General features: G+C 40.5%; 1 protein-coding gene across 2 annotated transcripts in view; it reads left to right on the top strand.

Moving 5' to 3' along the window:
• CCDC65 (coiled-coil domain containing 65) overlaps positions 1-24,197 on the top strand; it is a 528,526-nt gene that overhangs the window by 160,989 nt on the left and 343,340 nt on the right. For both annotated transcript variants that reach the window (XM_044083793.1, XM_044083791.1), the window contains exon 2: positions 997-1,147. In XM_044083793.1, the coding sequence (XP_043939728.1) occupies positions 1,007-1,147 (141 nt within the window). In that variant the 5' untranslated portion in view covers positions 997-1,006. The remainder of the gene's footprint in view (positions 1-996; positions 1,148-24,197) is intronic.

The raw sequence follows: 24,197 nt of genomic DNA, 5'->3' as shown, positions 1-24,197 counted from the left end.
CAAACTGAATAAGAATAATGAACCATAAACTCTCATGATAGCTGAATATGGCCAGCTCTGTAGAGATGTAGATATTCTACAAAGCTTTAATAAAAGTATGTGGGAATACAATCATCAATAAAATGTTCAAAGTACATATTGGATAACTAATATGCTGGTGTGGCTGTGGCACAATAGGATCCTGGTACCAAGCACTTTAGCATACCTTATAACTTCATAGTGTAAGAAATCCAGACAAAGTCAAAATAATGGTGGGACAAAGCTCAGAATAGGGACATTTCAGTATTGCTCTGATACATTTAGAAAGTTGCTAGAATAACAGTTTTTTTGTTAGGATGCATTTTCTGAAGGCTATATAATCTGAAACTCAAGTGTATGTCATTATTTAGTAACTTCAATGATCAGTGATTTGCCAGACAACCACAAATTTAATGAGCAGACCAAAAATATATGGGAGAAATCTGGACATTCTGCTAAAATCAAATCTGGACAGCTGAGGTATGAATTCAGCACTGGCAAAAATCAGAGGAACTGTTTTTATCCCCCAAAGATTATGGTCCCTGTATTTGGTATGACTATATTTTTCGGCCTAAACAACTTTTCAGAATGCCTACTGAAGAAAATTATATTTTAGCTTTTAAGGTTACTAAACACTTGATATGTAGCTATTGGAACCAGCCTAGTACTCCTGAGTTACACTTCATCAACAGTGGGCCAGTTGAGAGAAGCTGTAAAATCTGAACTACTCAGTTTAGAATAGCATAGCAAAAGAGCATGGGAGGATGAGAGGCATGATGGAAAATTCTTGATTATTTCAGTTTATTTTTCATTTTTGGTCAAATTTTTTTTTAATTACGATAATATAAAAAAGAAAACTTTACATCAGGAATACTGACACATTTCACATTTAACTTGCCAAGGCGAAATTATTTCACTTGATCAATGGGATCTAAAACTTTTGAAAATCACATATTAGCACATAATTTCTTATTTCAGGTAAGAAACAATGCCGAAGAAGGCTAGAAAAAAGTCAGCAAAGATGGCAAACATGACTGAGGAGGAGCGGCTGTTGTACCTTCAGCAGAAGATGCTGGCAGAGGAGGAGCTTAACAAAAAGAAAGAGGATATGCTATGCCAGTTTTTGAAGGTAAAAACATTTTTCTTTAGTGTGAGCAACAGTTAAGAGCTGTCAGCACTTCTGCATTCTGCAAGCTACTTGTAGTACTCAGACATTTCTGCACTGCAGTTACCAATCTCCAGTTGTAGTATAAAAAAAGATGAATGAAATAGTTTTGATCAAGTCATAATGCAAATAGTTTCTGCCAGTAGATTTGAGCAAAACTACCACACTGTAGTTTTACTTTTTCTACAATCTGAGGACTGAGTGAACAAACGTATCACTTTAATATTGTTATTCTTTTTTTGTATTAATTATTTTTTGTTCGTGCAGAAGAATGGACCCTATTCCTGTATCAAGACTTTAGTGCCTGCCAGCTTGATACTGTTTTTATCATTTGCCCACAAAATGCTTGTGCAACTGACATTGATGTCTGGCTCCCTCTGGTGGTTATGAAGCTGATAGTGCTCAACATGAAAATTTAAATGCAAGGTCATTTTCACATGAAAAGAATTGTGAGATAGAAAAGCCCGTTTTTAGATGCCCATAACAGACATTAATTCGTTATTGCATTTATTTTGTAAAAATAAGATCTGATTTCTTGTTAGTGAAAGTAAGTTGTAAATTCCTCTTACCATTGTAGGTAAAGTACAGCATCACATGGTTTTCACAAATCAGCTGCAGAAAGTGTCACTTATTCTTGTTAACATGACTGGGGAGTTTTTATTTTATTGACTAGGTTAGTCCAACAAGCTTAGTAGTCTCCCTTCAGGGAAGACATGAAATTTGTACTATTGGGGGAAATTTGGCTAGGGCAACACAGAACTTCCCCTATTCGTTTCTGTAGGTGACATGCGATCTTTTACACCCAATTGAACGACCACCATCTCAGGCAGTTGGTGCCTTAGTTTAATGTCTCATCTGAAGAATGGCATACTCAAGAGCAATCCATTTACCAGGTGTGTGAATAGATCCCACAGCCTTCTGTACCAAAAGCAAGTGTGCCACTGACATTTGTGTGTGTGATACCTGGAAGTTTAGGTTTCGTCTACCATATTGTGAACCCTCTAATGTGATCAGTTGGCAGGTTACTTTTATTATGGAAAGGGGATGAATATATAGAGTTTTCACTATTTAACAAGTTTAAATTTCTACTTTTAAAGCAGCGTTATTCCCAGTCCTTAATCAGAACATTTACATTTAAGTGGCGCGTGTGCACGCACGCACGCACGCGCGTATGTGTGTGTGTGTGTGTGTGTGTGTGTGTGTGTGTGTGTGTGTGTGTGTGTGTGTGTGCGTGTGTGCATTCATGTTTCTGCAGCTGTGCATGCAGGGAGAGAATGAACTGAATATGAAAAATACAGAATAGAAGATCAGGTTTGAATGTACACCTGTTTTTGGCATGTTGACCACTGACTGTTGCACTATTCATACTGTTTAAAACATCACATAATTCATGCCTTCTGGAAGCTGCAGCACTGTCTCAGTCTGCTTATTAAGTTCAGTCTGCTTATTAAGTTGTGATTAAAATGCATCTGTATTCTTGACTTCATTTTCTAATTTGGTGCAAGAAGATGGTTGGCACTACCAGCAGACACATAGGATTTGACTTTCATAACCCGACAGTTCATAGCATGTTTCTAACATAAGATTCCTGTTTTTCATTGTGTGTCTTGCTGATTTTGCCATTTGAAGACTTCTTTCCAAAAACAAATAAAGCCAGCTTGACTTTATTTCATTAATAAACACCACAGCACAAAATAAGAAAAAAACACAAAAGCCAGCACTTTACCAGTATTCTTTTATAACAGCGATTTGGTACCTCGGCAGTTCGCCTTCAAGGATCACACTTAATTGAGTGTGGACATAAAATTTATATACACACACTCTCATCAATTAACATTAATCAATTACATTACATAATTAATTAATTAACATTTTCAAATATTTTTTAATGTTTTTTAAAGTGATCATAAATTACTAAAGATAAATATTTATCATTTAAATATTATAATAATACTTAAATTCCCAATTCCTGATTCATGCCATTAGGTTTTAAAGTCTGAAACTTGAAAATCATTCTTGTTTCTAACTCCAATAGCTTAACTACGATGTCATCCCCTCTGTTGATAAAGGGCTTTCCCAATACACAAAATATTAAACTAGTAGAAGAGCTATTATGTGTTTCTTGAAAGTGTTGTGCAACTGGACTATGTATATTCTTATTTCTGATATCTTTTAAATGCTCCAGAATACGAATTCTGACCATGCGTTTGGTCTGTCCTATGTACCACATATTATTGCATGAGCAACCCAAAATGTAAACTACCCCAGTGGATTTACAATTAAAATAATATTTAGCAACAAAAGGTATACCATTGATCATACTCAAATTCTTAACCTTATGGCAAGTACTACAAGAGCCACAAGAAAAAGTCCCACATACTGAAGAAAAAGTGTTGTAGTTTCTTTCAGTTAAATTGTTGTTTAACAATTCTTTAAGATTTTTCCCTCTTTTATAAGAGAATGTAATATGTTTGGCAAAAAGATGACCGATGGTCTCATCTTCACTAATAATATACCAATATTTTCTGACTAAAGAAACCAATTTGTCAGAAAAAGCAGAATATCTAGTTACATAAAACTGCTTTTCTTCATCATGATTTCTTTGGGTATAAATGTCACACCTCAGATCAGAATTCCTAGTGAAAGTGTAGTTTCCATCAATATTCTGCCCAAGTAGTTTATTTTTGCATGCTATTAACTGCGTTATATTATAACCCCTTTCACTTAATCTCAATATAACTTTATTCAATTCACAATTTTTTTCATTTTTATTACTTGTATGGTCATAAATTCTCTTGAACTCACCATAAGGTACTTTATTTCATTCTCTGTCACTTCTGGCTAGGAAAACCAGTAACAGTTTAACTGGTCAAAATTCAGATTAGTCATAGTGATTCACTGGTAACACAGCAAGGTATATGTAGTTACCATGTGACCCTCCTACTTCTGTTTGTCAAGTAGTTTGTGTTCTGCATCTCTCTCTCTCTCTCTCTCTCTCTCTCTCTCTCTCTCACTATATTTATTTTATTTTATTTAAATATTTTTAATTGGGGCAGCACTGATCCACATGGACCATTTTCAGTCTCCACCTTGGGGATTACACAAATAGAAAAAAGCACAAACAGTATCACTGTATGACAAGAATACAAATCCAACAGATAATAACAAATGTAAATTTCAGAGATGGGTAATATAATATACAAATGTTATGAACAGATAAAAAGGTACGGTTCACATTTGAGGAAGGAAGCAATAATAGAATGTTATTACAGTGGTTATTTTGTCAGAAAAAGGTAAGCCTGCATATACATTATTACTACATGGCTACTTCCATTTGTCCATGTGAATGCCATAGTTAATTTCCTCTGTCTCTGCTGCCTCTTTGGCCTTCTTGTGGTTGTCTTCCTGTTTCTGTGATTGCTGGCTAAATGCTAGAGTCTAAGTACCTTGTGACAAATGTTGTTTATTTATTTATTATACCATGTGGTTAATGCCTTCCGTTTTTGTAACTGGCATAATTATTGCTTTCTGTCTGTGATTGTCAACTGATTAATGCATATTATATCAGATATTGCCATGTGGAGAGTGCCTTCTGACAGTCTATCTACCATATAGCCATATATATGGGTATTCCTACACTTCATTGAGGCATGTGTTATTACGTGTCTTTATGTCAAATTTTGAATATTGTGGGTCGCTTTACTGCAATGTGTTTGACTGTATGAGGTGGTGGTTTACTTTTGCTATTTCCCCCTTTTTCTCTACTGTAGTACAGCCTTGAAGTTGGGGTATGTGTATATATGTATATATATATATATATATATATATATATGTATATATATATATATATATATATATATATATATATATATGTGTGTGTGTGTTAGGAGCTTAGCCCCAAAAAAAAGATACAGTTCTCTTTTTTACGTTTTTTTCCTAGCTATTGAATATTTAGGAAAGAAAAAGTCAAATTCTTCTGACTCGACTGAACATAAGAAAACATATGTTTGTGATAGCTTTGTTACTGAGTCCTTTTTTGAGTGTATTTGTTATCTGAGTAGCTGTCTTTCTATCTCTAATTATGATGAAGTCTGTACCCTCTGCCTCCAAGGGTACTATGTAGCTAACCTTCTCTTTTCTGTTGAGTATCCTGCTTGCAGTTTTTTTAACACCTTTATTGAATTATCACTTAAGACATAGAGCAAACATATCTTTATATAAAAGAAAACAAACCATATTAACATACTGCCAGTTGCAAACATTATACATCACCTATATTCTTTTATATAATTATCATCAATCCAACATTGCATAAATTGATCAATTCTTGCCTTCCCTTAAACCTCACTCCTCATCCAAACATTATTCTGCATGTGTTGTTCCCCCAAGTTCCATTTTTTTCTATGTAATTTGCTCCTACCGTCTTCCAAAGATCACACTTTCCGGTTCTTTTATATCTGTTAAAATATTCAGTACTTCAAATACAGTTGGTTGAGACTTTGATTTCCATTTTCTAGTAATTGCTTTTTTATGTCTAGACAGTTCAGATCCTATATCTCAGCTTAAAAAAATAATTTCCTTCTTTGCACCCATTTGCTCAACCAATATTTCTGACAAGAGTACTCTGTAGGGACTTTAAGTCTGTCAACTCATTACATTGCCAGAATTTATCTTTCAAATTACCTCTTTCTTCCCCATCACACCTCCAACATTTGAGGAAAAATGCTTGGGAGTTTGCTTGGGGTATAAAAATACCTATGCAAACACTCTAAGCAAAAATCCAAAAACTTCTAGACTATGCTGCATATTTGGGAGACATACATATGTCTTCCCAAGTTCCCATTGTTTCCTTGTGAATTGCTTATCCGATCTCTCTTCCCAATCTTTTCTAACATCCACTGATTGATTCCTATAGTTATTGTGTAATATTTTACATGCCATACTAATTACCACTTTTTTAATAACAGCTTCTGTCTAGTTTCAACTGAAAACTCTACCAGAGCAGGTATTTCAATTGGGATTCCCTATCCCTTTCTCTTTGCCTGTAGTCTGCTATCAGTCCCTGATAGGTAGGGCAGTCTCTAGCTTGCAGTCTGTATAGCTTCTTGGCCTCTTCCCATTCTGTTACCTTTCCCTCTGTAGTAATTTATTCCCAATACCTTGGTTGCCAGTTTTCTCCAGGAAATTCTAGCCCCTGCTTGCCTATTCTCTCTGTATGTGGCTTATTGCTTTTGGTTTCTGTGTTTGCTATCTAGTTAGTGCCTTTCTATGTCTGACTTCAGTATGATGAAGCCTTCTATCCCTCTTGTAAAATGTATACTTGATGCTGTCTGTCTTTCTGCAGTATGTGGCTAGAGTCCTTTTGTCACTGGGAATCTAAGGCAGCTAGTATTTTTCACTGTGATATTTGTTTTGTATGATTGCATTATTGTAAAAGTAATGTTCCATCAGAGTTTTTGCCTCTCATTTGCTCTTCATCCTGTGGGTTTGGATCTGACGATCGTATCCGACTTGGCCGCATACTAAAGCTCTAGAATCTGAAATCTGAGCTTCTCGCCTACCCATAATGCTTCGCTCACCCACATTCCCTAAGATCGAGTTTGCTGCCCAACTATGTAACATCTTATCATACAACAAATAAATCACACAAGGAATCATAGAAAGTCAGAAATGGAATACTTCAGGAGCTCAAACAGCAAGAAAGTAGTTATCTATATATATATCTCCACTTGGTCCTTCAAAGGTAGGGGAATGAAGGGGGGACTGTTGAAGAGCAAATGAGAGGTAACAACTGAGATAGAACATTATGGTGAGTACATAACTTATTTATCTGATGTTGTTGCCTTCATTTTCTCTTCAACTTGTGGGACGGAGTACCCAGCTGCAGAAGAACTTGGGAAGCCTTCATGGAATGATATTCCGGAGCCGAGCAGAACCAAAAGAGGCTCTGTTTCTGGAAGTAATGTCCAATTTGTAATGAGATATAAAAGCGTGGTGGTTTGACCAAGTAGCGGCTGCACAAATGTCATCAATAAGGAGTTTAGACCAGAACGCTGTGGAAGTGGAAACCAGTCTAGTGGAATGGGCCTTAATATGACAAGGCAAAGGTTTGTCCTTTGTAGAGTAAACAAGCACAATGCAGCTAGTAATCCAGTTAGCCAGGGCCAACTTGGAAACTGGCTTCCCTGTCTTGATCTAAGAAAAGAAAATGAAAAGCTGATCAGATTTTCTGAAAAGTTTAGTCCTATCCAAATAGAAGCGAAGCTGTCTGTGTACATCCAGCATAAGAAGCTGGTACTCTCCTTTGTTTTGGAAATTAGGAAAAAAGACAGGCAAATTAATAATTTGGTTTGTGATAGCCTCAGAAGTGACCTTGGGCAGAAAGGAAGGGTTAATACGCAAAGTACCTCTGTCCATGTGAAAAACTAAACGTGGAGGCTTACAAGTTAAAGCCTTTAATTCAAACACTCTTTTGGTTGAGGTGATGGCCTCTAAGAAGACGGTCTTCCAGGTGAAGAACTTTAAATCAACCTTAGCTGAAGGCACAAATGGAGGTGAGTCTAAAGCTTGCAAACCCAAGGTAAGGTTCCAGGGAACAGCAAGATCCTTGATAGGTGGGCAAAGAAGAAAGGTACCTTTTAAAAAGGTCTTGCACAACTTAAATGAGACCAGAGAGAAAGAATTTTCCCCAATGTGAAAATTGGAAATGGACGCCACTTGCACTTTCACAGTAGAGAAACTAGCTCTGTTATGAAAAATAGAAGCCAGAAAATCTAAGATTGCAGGAACTGGAGCAGTAAAGGGGTCCATATTGTTCAAATGAGCCCAAATAGAAAGCCTCTTCCACTTGTGATTGTATATTTTCCTCGTGGACAGTTTCTGTGCTGCAGTCAAAATTTTTTTAACTGAGGAAAAAAGCCCAGGAGTTCTAGCCGTCATTTGAAATGGAGTAACCAAGTGGTTAGTTTTAGGTTCAAATGATCTGGATGGGGATGTCCCGAAGGATGGGACAAAAGATCTGGAGAGGGATCCAGACTCCATGGTGGACAAACCAGGTGAGACCAAAGGAATGGAAACCAAACTTGTCAAGGATAAAAGGGAGCAATAAAGATCACTTGGCACTTCAACCTCTGAGCTTTTTGCAGAAATTTGGGAATGAGGGAAGAAGAGGATAGGCATAAAGTAGATCAGGGGGCCAAGCATGGACTAGAGCATCTCTCAGTGACTGTTCCTGAGGAGGGATCAGGGCAAAAAACTCACTGTACTTGGTGTTGGAAAAAGACACGAAGAGATTGCAGCAAGGTGTACCCCATCTCTGGAAGATCGTGTTTGCCATTGAAGGATTCAGAGACCACTCATGAGTTTGTCCACCAGGATGTTTGTCTTCCCCAGAATGTGCATTCCTACAAGAAAGTGGTTGGAAGAAATCACCCATTGCCACAGCCTCATAGCCTCTCAACTCAAGGGGTAAGACTTGGTTCCTCCCTGTTTATTGATGTACCAGACCACTGACATGTTGTTTGTCTGAATTGCAATAGCTCCTGTGGGAAGAGAGGGATGAAGGACTTGCAAAACAAGAAGCACTGCTCTCATCTCCAGGACGTTTATATGCAAATTGGTCTCTAGAGGGGACCACATGCCTTGGACTCTTTGTCCCAGATAATGTCCCCCCACCGAATTGGGGCACATCCATGGTCACCGTGGCCTTGGGAGGGAGTAGGATAAACAGCTGGCCTTGAAAGAGGTCCTCTGACTGGAGCCACCAGAGGAAAAATTGTTTGCAAGCTCAAAAGATTCTGATCAAGTGATTCAATGGATAGTAAAGAAGGGACCATTGGACTGCCAAGGTCCATTGAAGTACTCGTATATAAAGTGTAAGCTACTGGAACCAAGGCCCTTAGAGCAAAACTTGCCAGGGAGAAGGAATATTCATGATTTGCTTGATATGAGACCTCAAGGTGGAGATTCTTTCCGGAGGGAGAAGTGCTAAAGAATGAATGGTGTTCAGGCAGGCCTCGATAAAGTCTATGATTTGCACAGGTTGGAGTTGAGATTTTTTTTAGATTGATGGAGATGTCCAAGGTTGAGGCTAGATGGAACAGGAAATTTCTGGCTTAAAGAAATCAATGCATGGTGGGAGCAGTTAGGAGCCTGTCGTCCAGATAAGGAAACTCCTGGAATCCTTGCAGTCTCAGGTGAGTTGCCACTACTGCCATGCATTTGCTGAATACCCTGAGGGCCGTGGTGAGACCAAAAGGGAGTATTCTGAACTGGTAGTGATTGGCTCCCAGCTGTAAGCAGAGGAATCTTCTGTAGCATCTGTTCATCTTGATGTTATAGTATGTGTCCTGAAGGTCTATAGAGCACATTCAGTTGTCCTTCTGCAGGAAGGGCAGAATGGACTGAATTGTGACCATTCGGAACTTTGAATTGGTAACTGATTTGTTGAAGATTGTAAGGTTCAGAATGGGCCTGAGGCCCCCCTCTGTCTTTTTGGGCACTAAAAAGAATCTGGAGTAGATGCCTGATCTGAGTTGCTCTTGAGGGACACTTTGGATGACTGTTTTTGAGAGCAGCTTTGAAATTTCTAAGGCTGCAGCCTCCCTCTGATTGGGTGGAACATCGGGGAGGATCTTGCTTGGAGAGGGGTTTTGGAAAAAGGGTATGGAATAACCTCTGGATATAATCTTTAACACCCAATGATCTTCCGTGATGACTTCCCAAACTGTTGGATGCAAAGACAAACATCCCCTGACTGCCTCCAGAGATGAACAGTCAGGCACTCCTTCAGGATCACTGATTGGGTATGTCTGAGAAAGTATCTCAAGACACTTGATTCATCAGACCCCCTGTGCCATGAGGGTGGCATCTGCCATTGTTTCCATTTCCCCCTCTGCCTCTGGGAGGAGGGTCTCCCTGTGAATCCTGAAAAGAACCCTGAAATTTTCAGAACCACAACTTCTTACCTCCAAGCTGACTCCTGGAAAAGGTCTGTTGTAGGGTAGCAAAGCATATCCCGATGGTAGACAAAGTCTTTCCGTCTTTTTCACTTTGGGAGAGAGTTTCTCTGACCACTGGACCAAAAAGAGTCAGTCCGTCAAAAGGGGCGGTGGTGAAGGATGCCTTCTAGGGTTCCAAGAAATGACACGGCCACATCCAGGCATGGGGTCTGTTAGTAATGCCTGATCCTCTTACCCATGAGGCACCTTCTGTGGCATGAGAAATTAACCTCATGGACATGTTTGATATAGACTGTAGGGCAGCTGTCCTGGAGAAGAGGGCTTTTGCTCCTCAGCAGACATGGACCCTGGGACAGAACTAGAGAGTTCCTTGACTAAGTCCATCTGTAGTCTGGCTACATCTACCAAGTAATTCATTGCTCACAATGCGAAGGTCGCTGAAGCATATACCCACTTACCAAACCTGTCCAAGGCCCTAGCCTCCCTGTTAGGGGGATGGGTGGTGGAGCTCTGCTGAGCCAGCTCCTTTTTGGTGGCTGCTGCTACCACCATGGCATCGACAGGAACACCTTTAGTCCAGTGGGGTTGGTCGTGAGGGGTGATAAGAATTTTCTCTAGTCATTATGGGATAGGTTCTACTCTGTCCGGCTCCTTCCATGCCCTGCGTGATACAAAGTTGATAAGGGGATCCACGGAGGGGACAGCCAAGAAATAGATGGGCCTGACCCAAAACCTTCCAGGAACACAGATTCCTCCAGGTTAGGGTTTTTAAGACCAACCACCTTTTTATGAAGTATCTCCATGATGTCCCCAAAGGAGACATCTTTAGGTGGTGCTCTAGGGGACCCTTCCCCTTCATTAAGATTGGTATCCTTGGTGAGGGATTCCAAAGGGGAATCCAAGTGTGTCCTTTTGCACTGACGTTTGTGAGTAACTTCCATGGTGGGGTGCTTCAGGGAGGTATTGGAAGACTGTGGGTATTCCACAGGGGAAACAGTGTGGAAGTCTTTCTGGGTAGGCTGTCTCAGAGATGACAGGGTAGATGGCTCAGACACAAAAACTGCTGGAGGTGAGCCGGGCTCCAAAGAAAGTAGAGTTGAGGCTCTTTTTGGTGCAGAGAGAACCCTCTCCACCACCTCGAATGCCAAGGAAGATTAAAAGACCAAGGGCAACCCCGCCGGAGCCATAGCTGTCAACAGAGAAGCTCCACGAATCCCTACTGCCCCTGGGTCTGAGTGAAGAGTTGGAGCTGAGCTATTAAGTGCCAAAGCCCCAAAGGGAGGAGCTGGCTCCAAAAACTTTGTGGCTGACGTCAACCCCTCGCACCCGAAGCCAAAGCTACGGCTCCGAGAGCTGCTGTGCTCTGATATGATCGGAGACGGGCGAGTCAGGGAGACCGTCAGAGTCGAGGTAACCGTACCTGTTGGTGCTGACATCTTGACTCCGGGTATGTTCAAGCCCAATAACTTCGAAACCAGGGGTCAGATCAGAGAAGGAGATATCGGAGCAAAAGTAGGGATATTGCTCACAGATCCAGAGGGAGACAGAACAGGCAAGATCCCCAGCTGTATTTGTGCCTTGAGGAGTTTCACCATCATGCTGTCTACCTCAGCTTCGGAAAGGCTGTGGGAGGACCTAGCAGAAGAGGCAATGGAGGAAAGCCTGGAAACTTGGAGGTTGCAGAAGAGGGGACTTAGGCCTTGAGGCAACTGACTCCAGGGAAAAACTACAGACCTGGTGCTGACGGGAGGCCTGAATAACTATGGGAGCCGAACTAGTTGGATCTGACAGCTTGGAAGACATGGCAGGAGCTTCCCTGGATTGGTGGGACCTGCTGGGAGACCTCTTGCTTTCTTTATGTTTCTTTGAGAGGGGGTTAATCCCCTGAAGTATAAGGTGTAGCAGTCAAAGAAGTCATGGAAGGAAGGAGGCCTTTGAGGATTAATTTGAACCTCCTATCAATCAACGCCCACTGGTTAAAACCAGCACATATTGAGCAGGAAGAGTCCAAGTGGGCAGCTCCAAGACACACAGCACACTCAGAGTGGGCATCTGAGACACAGATTTCTTAAATCCCGTGGGCTTAGAGTCAGCCATTCCACTAACAGAAAAAAACAACATTCACAAAACAACAGGAGAAAGTCTAAGAGGAAACTTCTACCTACTACTTTTTTTTTTTTTTTTTTTACATGAAATAAGAAAGACTGAAGAGAAAAGGATATAACTAGGAAGGGTAGGGAGAAAGGGAAAGAAACTTGCAGCCGAAAAAAGAAACAACCTACTGTAAAAGATTAAATTACTAACAGTAATACAAATAAGAAAGAGAATGTTAAAGAAATAGTGTAAGAAAACTTCTGAAAACTCACTGAAACCCAAGGAGCTCCGATAAACGCAATCCTGATGCTTGACAGAAGTGAGGCAAATGAGATCTGAGTGATGTGGGAGAGCAGAGCATTTTGAGTACGGGAAGAGCTCAGATTTCGGATCCTAGAACTTTAGTATGCAGTGAAGCTGGATCCGAACCCACAAGTTGAAGAGCAAATGAAGGCAACAACATCAGATCAAGTGTTTGCCTGGATGTGACATTGGGATGTTGTCTCCATCAGGTCTATATTGCATAGTCGGAGTTCCGTAACTTCGACTGACAAATGTACGAACACATATGTCCGAAATTACGGAACTTCAAGTATGCATAAAACAATAAAAAAAATGAAAAAAAAATAAAAGGGTATAGGCAAGGGGGGAAGGCCCCTTTCACCCCCTGCTTTTTAAATATACCAACTCCGAGGTCACACTACAGTGCATTTTCCCTTTACTGCACTGTAGCGCGACCTCTGAGTTGGTATATTTAAAAAGAGGGGGGTGGGGAGTGCAAGGGGGCTTGCCACCCTGCATATACCCTTTTATTTTTTTTATGTTTTTATATGTAGTCGAAGTTCCATAACTTTGGACATATGTCAGTGGAAGTTACGGAACTTCGACCATGTAATATAGACACGTCTCCATCACCATGATGACTAAAACAGGCAGGACTTAGCCCAGCACCTAAATATCTCGCAGACTGCCGATCTGCTGTTCTAGCTTTATAGTGTGAATTGTATTTTTTTCTTACTTTGGTGGTAAGTTGTTTTATTCAAGGATACACCTCAGTCAGACTGTTCCATTTTTTTATCATTAGCTGTAGTACTTGCAGTTAGGCTCCCCTTCTCTCTCAATTTACTACAATTCAGTGCAGTTGCCATAGCTGCAGCTGTAGCTGTAGTATCATTTTGCTATTTAGCAGCGAGAAGAAATAGACGTCATAGTATTTGAAAGAAATGTAAGTGCAGTGCAAAGATTCTACCAAAGGATAAACATTTACAGTGTGTAAAATATTTAGGAGAAGAGCATTTCTTAGAGGATTTCACCATCTGTACTGTTTTTAAGCCCTCTACATGTAAAGAAAGGAAGAACTGTTTGTAGTTAGAAAAACTCTGGGCTACCCCTATTATTGTCATCTTTGAAGGTATCCTCTTCCACTACCAAAGAGTCAGGCAAGAGGAAGTCTAATAATGAAAGAGATTTTGTGCCAAGTGTTGAAGAGCATAAATCCATTGAAGTAGCTAAATAAATTTCTACACAGGACGTGCTGTTTGTTTATTCTGCACTTCCCAAGACTAACCAAACCAAAGTGCAGTCCCCTTCCACAAGTTGAAAGCTCATAGTCTTTCCAAGCCTAAGCTTTATACCCCAGCTCACTGGCATCTGTTAGGTCCCATATAGATGTAACCATAAATGGTTAGAATTTCCTCAACTACTAAATTACCACCAACTGGTTACTGCCTAAACATTCTGAAGTATCCTGATAAAACCCCATCAGTAAGTCAATTACTTGCCTACTATGCAACAAATCGCATACTCCGTTCTAGTGACAAATCACTTCTGTGCATCTGTAGGGCTAATAACACTGCTGGAAAAGCGCTGTTCTCCCACACTGTTGCTAAAAACTGGAATAAACTCCCCCCATTACTGATCTCTATCCCCACCACTTCACACTTCAAAAACTCTTTAAAATCACATCTCATGAACACCTGGCTTTGGCCATGCATAACCTAAAAACACTGCTTAAGCTCTGTTGAAAGTTGAAAAGCTTATTATTTGACTAATGTAAATGCTACAGTTGTTTATCCCTTTAATATAGGTACTTCATTTTAACATGATGTATGTCATGACTCTCAATGTTAAATGTATTTAGTCTGTTCAACTGCTGAGTTTATCCTGTCTGTTTTATATTTCTGTCTTTTTAGCTGGATTTTTGCTGTAATAATGTGTTAGTGTCAGTTTTTTACTACTATGTAGTAAATTCTAGTATTTCTGTTAATGTATGTGGAGCTTTTCTCCCCAGGCCTGCACTATAAATGGACCTGGTCCAGTCGGACTGTCCCAATTAACAAATGTAAAAGAAAATGAATAACTAAATAAATAAATAAATCAAGCTAAAATATAGCAAAAATGTGGTATGTCTTCTTCAGTGTTCAGTAGATAGGGTCTCATGTATCTTCCCCCACTTATTGTAAAGGCTTGAGACTATCTTACTTGCCTACATTTTCAGACCTGTAAATGGACCCTTCCTCACTGGGTACCCTACAAGTGCCAGTTCTATCAAGGATGAATGTCGGCCCTTCTTTATCAGCATTGACATTGATGGCTCAGATGGGGGTCAGTGACCTCAATGATCCAGAAATTGACTTTGCTGTTGGTGTTGTTTCTTCTGACCTTGGCACCATTTGGACCTGTGCTGTTATTTACATCCAGGCCTTATCCAGCAGGGCTATATTCACCCCCTTTTTTTAGGGGTGAGTATCATGTCCCTGGAGTCGACATTTTGTCATTCATTCTCAAGGCCACCAACCTTGACCTGGGTGTTGATGGCTACCTTAACCTTGATGGCTAGGGTTGACCTTTTAAGCTTCAATCTTGGGCCTGTCAGTGCTCATCAGACTTTCAGGGTCAGCAGCTTTAACCACTGGTTTGGGGTCACTGATGTTTCTGGCACCTATATTGCAGGCTTCTCTACATGAGACTCCCCACCCCCCATTCTGGCATTGGTCCAGGGTCATACAGCCATTCATCCCTTTGTTGATGGGGGGGGGCTCTATGTAGGATGTAATTACAGTATCCACATCTTTGTCTTTCCCCACCTTGGATGCTCCTCCTGTGAGACCCAGGAGCAAAGTCAGGAGTAGAAAGCACGTGGATTCACCACCTGAGAAATATCCCACTCTGGTCTTAGATGAAGACCAGAGGTTGTTTCTTCCACTCTTCCACTCAGTGATCTAATTTGGCAAGATTTTATAGTTCATTTGGGAAAAACACAAATGGCCACAGGATACCACTTCTGTGTTTGACTGCATCCCTGCAGAGGTCTTTTAGTCACCCAGGTCATCTTCTTGGGTGGTTTCCTGATCTGATGAGATGGTTTGGTTGGTCATGGAGAATGCTCAAAAGAAATCTATGTGGTGACTCCTGTACCAAATAGACCATATAGACTCCTCTGGCTGCCTGCTTTGTCATTAAATCCCTTGGTGAACTCCCATCATTGTTTTAGCTGCTGTTAACAATACTCCTGAACACAAGCCAAACTGCTAGTCTCCTTAACAGAGAGTTGCATACAATGGATAAGCGTGGGAAGTACATGCTTTCATCCTCCATTTTCACCTTGAGGGTATTAAGCCATATGATACAAAAGCTGAAGTTGCAAAGGGAGTTAATAGATGAAACAGCTCAGGCTCTAGCAGTATTGCCTGACTCTGAATTGTTCATTATGTGTATTGAATTTGTTGACTAGGGTAGGGCACTGATCTCAATGGACGTTTTTCAGATGTAGCCCAGGTTGTGAAACAAAGCAACAGAGCATCACAGTAGCAAAAGGTACATATTACATTTTAAGCCCAAAGGTAAGTCTGATACTTGGAGAATAGTAACAGAACAGATTAGCATAGGTATACAAACTGCTTAAGTAAAAGTAATTTCTCACTAACAAGTTTACCTTAATAATTATCTGTTTATAAAATGTACAGTTTTGAGGCAGGAGAAGGAAAAAAGCAAATTTGCAATGGATGGGAAAGTTAGGAAAAAGATAACTGAAACTGATCAATTTTAAATATGCACAAAACTGAGCTGGGAAAGGAAAAAGACCACTGAAACTGATCAATTTTAAATATGCACAAAACTGAGCTGGGAAAGGAAGGGAAAGTTAAGGGTGTTTGTTAAGGATAGGACAGTCAAAAGGAGAAAGACAGTAGGTGTTTAGAGAAAAGTTAAGCAGGTAAATTGATAAGTGTATTAGCTGGCTTGGCTTTAAGAGCAGTGGTTGCTAGAAAAGAAGGTGGGATGTAAATAAGGTGGAAGTTGAGAGGAGTTTGTTAGCTAGTTTTTAGACACACATTTGCTGGTTGCAGATTTGACTTGAAAAGTAGATTACAGTTCACTATGTCTCCCTGTCTCTCTCTGTCTCTTTCTCTCTCCCAGTGACTTCAACATTCTGGATTCACAGTGACATTTTCACACTCAGCAGAGCCCACATGAGGTTTGGTTTAAATGCTCCCAACAGTCTAATTTTCAAGGATCTGATAAGGGCTACAGAAAACACAATGGCTTCCAGAACAGTTATTTGGCCAGAAAAGGAGGAGGAGGAAGTTTTAATTTTCAGTAGAATTGACAGGGATAACATGGTCCTTCCTCTGAAGTCAGCAGTCTGCTTCCATGAAGATTTGCTGAGCTGCTCTCATCTGGAGGCTCTTGGGAACCATTTTCCCTCTACATGACTATGTGTCTAGCTATCATATCTGACAGGTGGATAAGAGGTAAAATATCCAGAGCATCTTGTATTCCTTTCATAACTCCACCCATGCCACAGTCTCCATCTCTCCTGAGCACCCACCTCATCAAAAGACAGCCATTCAAGATGCCCCACCAGATCAGAAAAAGGTAGGTTATTTAATGTTCTTTTTCAGTTCTCAAGAAGACTTTTTGTGAGTAAGTTCTGTATAACAAAAGAAGGAAAATAATGAAAATCTGTAAGAAATCCCCATCGCCCATCAAGACTACAATGAAACATGCCAGCAAGGCATTTGGGAGCACTATTAGAAAAACAGCACAAACTTAAGGTCACTGCATTTACTGAAGGAAACTACAAATCTTTCTTTGGTTGTGTCAGGAAATTAAGGAATAGTGTTCAACAATGCACTCTGCTCATCTGTAGTAATATCACACATTCTAGTCCCAAGGGTATAGCCAGTATATTAGCAGACCAGTTTAATGCTAACTTTACTCCATCTGCCCACATTTTTGTACTTCCTATTGCTGCAAATTTAGTTTCCCATATAATCACATTGGAACAAGTCACAGAATCCCTGCCAAAAGCTAAAATAATGTTTCTATGGGACCAGATGATATACCAGGCTACATTTTCATCAGTGTTAAGTATACAGTATCCAAGCCTTTGTTTAAAATTTTCAACATCAGCCTATCAACAGGGTTTGTCACTGATGCCTGGAGAACAGCCACTGTGACTCTTCTCCACAATGAAGACCGCCTTTCTATAGGCCCGACAAACTCAACAACTTTATGTTTAAAGTCATGGAATATACAATAGCAGAGCTCATTTATGTAGACACATGCAACTTAACTAATCTTGAACCTCCTCATTCTGGTTTTGTGAAGGGTAGATCTGGTCTCCTGAGCCTAGTAAACTTCTTTGCAAAAGTTACAGAGGCTGTGGACAGTGGTCACTGTGTGCATGCTGCTTTCCTTGATATGGCCTAAGCTTTTGACACTATCCCCTATGCAGGTACTATTGAAAAGCTAGACAAACTTAATGTAAGCCCCTATGTTGTCTGCAGGTTTGGAGACTGGCTATCCAGTGTTGTTGGTACCGTCTTAGGATCAAAGGATTACAGAAGGTTACTAGGCTAATGGCTGTAGGGCCCTTACAAGCCTGGCTAAGTACAACCCCTCTTCCCAAAAATATCAAGGTATTAAGTGGAACTATGTCAACAGCTACTGCCCCTGTCCAAGAGGGACATAGGTGAAATTCCAGGGGTGAATTTATGGTTTCCCATCCAGTCATCCAAATTACTCTTAAATAGGGTCAGAAAGTGGCTCTGCTTCATCTGAATTGGAAGTTTGTTCCAGAGGAGAGGTAACCTCTGTAAGACATATCTGACTCCAGCAAGTCCTGTTGATGTCACTTACTGGGCTGAGTTCCCTAGAGCAAGTGAGTCTTATACCATTTGATTTACAAATGTGCAGTATTTCCATCAGAGAATGATCTGAAATTGCTTTATATGCAAGGCAGAGGTCACCTGTGAATAATCTGTAAGACACAGAGTATAGTGACAGTGATTTCAGTCTGTCAACATATGACATATGCTGAAGACCCTGAATTTTCTTTGTGAGAAACCTTTGAGGTCTTTCCAGTTGCTGAAGCTGCCTGGTAAGATACATACCAAAAGTAGCATTGCACTCTATTATTGGCCTGATGACTGAGGAGGGGTTATAACCTCTTTTGTTCTGAATGCAGTGCGTTTACTTATGAGGTGGGCAATGTAGAAAGCCTTTCTTACCACTGTGGAGACATGGTGGTCAAAGGAAAGGTTGCTGTCAACCTGTGTGCCCAAATCTCTCACCACTGATTGCATGCTTAGGGTGTTATTAATGTGTTAATCTGCAGGGACATTGCCCTTGCTGGAGGAGATGATCATGCATTTTTTTGCATTGAGATTTTTAGCCCATGACTTTGGCACCAGTTGTTTGTCTGTGCAAGTCCCTCTTGTAGGATGTTGACATTATTTGGCGACTCGATGACTGCACCCAATTTGCAATCATCAGCAAATTTCGTCAGCCATAGATTTTCTTATTTTAGCCTGTACATCCGAGAAGTAGATTCCAAACAATAGGGGCCCCAGCACTGATCCCTGTGGAACACTACTGGTTACGGATCTGCTGGTGGACGTAGAGTCATCTATTTTGACTCTGTGTGTTCTATCAGTGAGACAGTTTGCAACTCACCTGACAATATATGGGTTGAATGCAAAATGCAACTAGTGAGGTACTGTAGGAGTTGGTACTGGGCCCACTCCTGTTTGGCATTTATCTTTGAAAGTACAATGTAACTAGTGGGGTACTGTAGTGGTTAGTACTGGGCCCTCTCCTGTTTGGCATTTGTCTTTGAATGTACAGTGTAACTAGTGGGGTACTGTAGTGGTTAGTACTGGGACCTCTCCTGTTTGCCATTTATTTTGCAAACGTCAAAACCAATATCACTGAAGTGAGGTTGACCATGTTAGCTAATGACTGTAAGCTGGTCGCTGTTATCCTCTCATCCACTTTCACTAAACTGCCTCAAAAAGGGCTGGAACATGTATATATCCAGTATACTGAAAACAGCTTCAAGCCAAATGCAAAAAAAGTACAGCTATAGTAGTGTTTGGCAAAAGAGCTGTTCCCACTTCATATGTTGTAAGTAGTGCTTCTTTTCAAACAGATCCAGTCATAAACACCTAAGTGTTTACATGGATAACTCTGTTTAATTTGATTACTATCTTTCCACCGTAGTCATGCAATCCTTCTATCTTGCTTTGTTAATTTGCAAGGCAATAACTTTGAGATCCAAAGAAGTCATCTTACCACTGTACTCTTACCCTGTTAGACCCATCATCAAATACAGTGCCCCTTTTGCTGTGTAGAAATCCAAGCATATTGCTCAAATGGAAATGTCACAACAACTTTTAACCAAAAAATGTTAAAAGGCCTTAAATTGTTCAGCTATCCAGATAGATTAGTAAAACTCTCTATATACTCAGTAGCTTACTGGTTGCTTCCTGGTGACCTGTGTCATGTATGCAAGATATGAAAGACCCAATCCTATTTGACCTCCTGCTTCTTCACAAAGCCAGAGGCTCTACATAGACCTGCACTATGGACTTAAATTTACACCAAGAAATAAACAAGACTTGCTGGACGGATAGGTTCTTAACTAAATTTTTTCTCAGCCTGTGGAATAAGTTACCAGTACAAGTCAAGCAAAGTACTATTTTGTCTACCTTTAGAGCTAGTCTTTATTGGATAGTAGACATAAACTTATACCAGGGTTATGAAGTGTGGCCTTGCTTGATTTGAGAGGTGGGTACTATTAAGTACTCATAACAGGTGACATGAACTTTTAAGTATATTTGGTTAAAGGTGTTTATGGCTAGACCTGTTGTATATTAACAAAAAACTCCAAATAAACTGGGAAAACACGTGTTTTCCTAGTTTATCAGTTTTGCATTTTCCCGGTGTATTTGGTGCTTTTTTTGTTAATTTGTCTTTTCCATCACATCATAGTTCAGTTTGTTTTGTTGACCTCTTATATATTACATCTTATTATTACATCTTTCTTGGCGGTGCCCTGTGTGGCTGCAGCTACTCTGGCTCCTGATGTGCGTTTCATGTTTTTGTGTGGTTTCTGTCAGTTTATCGTTCGTTTATGAGTGGTTTGGCTGGTCAGATGTGCAGTGTCTGCAGCCATGGTGTTTTTCTGCTTGATCTGGTGGATTGTCTTGAGTCTTGAGGATTGTTGGTCTTTCGGAGGTCATTGAGCTGATAGTGATCGTTTTCAGGCCTTCAGGGTTGGCAGTTGCGCCGAGTGCAGGTATCAGGGCCTGATTGTGGATTTTTTGGGGGTTCTGTTTGGATTCTGTTGAGTTGAAGGACTGGTCCGGGAATTGGGACATCACTGGTGTTGTAAGATGGAGCTGACGATCTCTGTGAGGATGGGATGGATGGAGAGGATTGCTGTGGCTATTGTAATCATTCGGGTTTCAGGTGGTGGTAGTTGCACCGAGTGGAGGTAGCAGGATTGTAGTGAATTCGGAGAGGACGGACTGGGACGAGGGATACATTGCTGATGTTGAGAATGGGTTGGCAACAGTGTGTATGATGAGGATGACTGCAGTCACTGAAATTGCTTCTGGCATGGACAGAGCATGGCTATTGCAGCTTTGATGTCTTCGGATGGCTTAGACTCTGTTGTTGCTGATGTTATGTGTATTGTTTATGTGTTATGTTTGCACATGAGCTTAGAGAAATGTAATTTCTTTCAGCAGTGCATGTGCTGTGTGGTCCGAATGACAGTAAAGTATACTTTGACTTATAGTTCCTATTATCACTTGCCTAGTATTGTTATGTTCCAAGGACATCAGGCCAATGCTTGATCTGAGCAGCCTAAACCAGTAATTACCCAAGAAGTCTTTTTTTTGTGGTAAAAGTGCAGTCTGTCCTTTCTTCTCCATCTGAAAGAGACTCCATATACTCTTTGGACTGCAGAGATTTGTACCTGCATATCAGGATTGTCAAGGAGTTCAGGAGGTACCTTTTGGTTCTGCACAAGAAATAGTAATTTTCAGTTCTGGCCATTGCCATGTAATTATCACTAAAGCCCCCAGGGTGTTCACTAAATGCTTGCCTTTCTGTGGTAGTATTGGCTCTCAGGCTGTAGGGTTCCAGGGTCTTTTCTTACCTGGGTGACTGTTTTTTTAGCAGCCTAAGTGATGTATTACCTCATTGCCAACTGGGATTAGCTTCTTCAGCTGTTCCAGTCCTTGGATATAACAGTGAATCTTGTGAAATCCTGTCTGATGACCATGCACACAGTGACTTTCATATGTTACACTCTGGACACACAGACCTTTCTGCCACCATGCCAAAATGCCTCAACCCAATCTATGATAATGCATTTGATTTATAATTCTGTTTCTGTTTGCCTCAAAGAATTGGGCCTAATGTTATTGAAATTCTTCATGGTGACTCATGCCAGGCATCACATGAGTGCTTTAGAGCACGCTCAAAGTTCAATGAGACCAGTTTTCAGATCACTGTGTGATCAGATCAGGATGTCCAAGAAACAGAAAACAAATTGCATGGTGGACTAAAGAATCTATTGTCTGTCTGGGTAGACTCTTTCAAACTCCCATTCCTCGTGACTCTGACCTCAGATTCCTCTACTCTAGGATGGTGGTGTTTATTTAGCATGTACTTCCCAAGGGACATGGTCATCCCAAGATTCCAATAAGTGCATCAACATTTGGGGAATGAGGTCTGTCCTTGTAACCTTATAGGCATTTCAGGACTTCATTTCCTCCAGTGTAGTTGTCATTCATTCCAACAGGATAGTGGTGGTTTGGTATATAAACATGCAGGATGAACTCATTCCTGTAGTGGTGGTTTGGTATATAAACATGCAGGATGAACTCATTCCTATCCCTTGTGTCAGGAGGCTTTAAGAGCATTAGGATAGGCCTTTACTTTGAATACCCTTCTCATTGCCTTTTGTGTCCTGGGGCAAACCAGTTCCCTAGTAGCTCAGCAGTTTACTTATGATTCTTCACCAAGTAGTCTCTGTTATTTGGTAACAAGGACACCGTTCTTTTGCTGTGATCTCTTTGTATCCATGAATAACTACAAAATATATCAATTTTATTTCCATTATCCCTCCACTGGGAGGATACTGCAGAGATGTATTCCCCCACAGGTGGCTTTTGGGACTCCTTTATGGCTTTTCCCACATTTACCCTTATTCCAATGTTTCTAGAGAAGGCCAAGAATTGTAGTGCTGAAGTGACCCTTCAGGCTCCTCCTGCTTTGGCCTCATCTCTGGTATAGGCATGTCTACCTGAAGCCTTCAATGAATCTGTTATCTCACCTGTTCATTAACCTCACAGACCTTCATTCCCTCATATTAACTACCTTGTTCACCCACTTCCAGTGATGGTGGAATCCTTCTTTCCCTGAAAAGGTGATTTAGATTATTGCCTCTACTCAGAGACCTGGCATGAGAAAGAATAATCACAGCAAGTAGGCATATTCTCCTTTAAGACTATTCCAAGAGGAATAGGTCTTTTTACTGTTACTGTTCCTAGTATCTTGGGGGTGTTTGTCACATGTTTTTGATTTGGTGCTTAGCTTTTCTTGCATCATAGTCCGTCTGATAACTATTTCTAATTTCTATCACTGCACCAATTCTGTCTCCTTAGCTTTCTTTAGAGTTTGTAAGACCTTTCTGTGGGACACCTTTCTTATGTAGCCCTATTCAAGAAGCCATTTCCTCCTTGGGGCCTTTACTTTGTCTAGAGAAGTTTACACTTCTCCATTTTGAATGCACTGCCTTTGCAGATCTGAAATATCTTCCACGGAAAATTCTATTTTTTATGGATCTCACCTCAGCCAGAAAGATTTCTGAGCTCCAAGCCTTATGCACCACTCCTTTGTACATAATCTTCCACAAAAACAGTTGGCCATGAGGAATAAACCCCTTCTTCATGACCAGTGTGTCCACAGAATCTAATATCAATCAGTCTATTGATCTTGCAGTGTTTTTCCCTAATTACACCAGCTGAGGGGAATATCTACCTCATTATATGGTTGATCTTATACAATTTTTGGCCTTATTTTGATAAAACTAAATCCATAAGATTTACAGCTTTCCATTTCAGTTTCTTCTAAAAATTGGCTTCCAAAATGTCAAAAGCAGTGCTTTTGCAGTGCATCAAGTTACGTTTTCTGAAGTATGGCAACCCTAATTAGAATATGCAAGTATGCATTCCACCAGAGCAGTGGCCATTTCACAAACCTTCTTCAAATCACAACAGTGAATGACATTTTTGCAGTTGCCATGTGAGCATTTATGAACACTTTTGCAAAACACTACAAGCTAAATGTGACTTCCAGATTTAGGTCTTCCCTCAGTATCACCACTCTTCAGGGCATTCTTGAGACTCTGTCCTAATGGTAATGGAGGTGAAACTCCTAAAATTAGATATGAAGGTTACATACCTACTGTAACATTAGATTTGCATTGCTTCATCTACATCACCAGCTCCAACAACCATTCTGCACCATGGGACTGAGAACACTTTCATTTTTGGGTGGTTTCTGAGTAGAGGTATTTGTTTCTAACTACACCTGCTTTTCAAAGACTGTGAGCTGTAGGGTCCTCAAGGTCTTAGGATTATGGGTAAAGGAGAGGGGCTAAG

This window comes from Protopterus annectens, chromosome 9.part0 (genome assembly GCF_019279795.1).
Source record: "Protopterus annectens isolate FY-2018-M chromosome 9.part0, PAN1.0, whole genome shotgun sequence".
Classification (NCBI taxonomy): domain Eukaryota; kingdom Metazoa; phylum Chordata; order Ceratodontiformes; family Protopteridae; genus Protopterus; species Protopterus annectens.
Note: the sequence above shows the minus strand (reverse complement) of the source record. Positions and strands in the feature narration are given on the sequence as shown.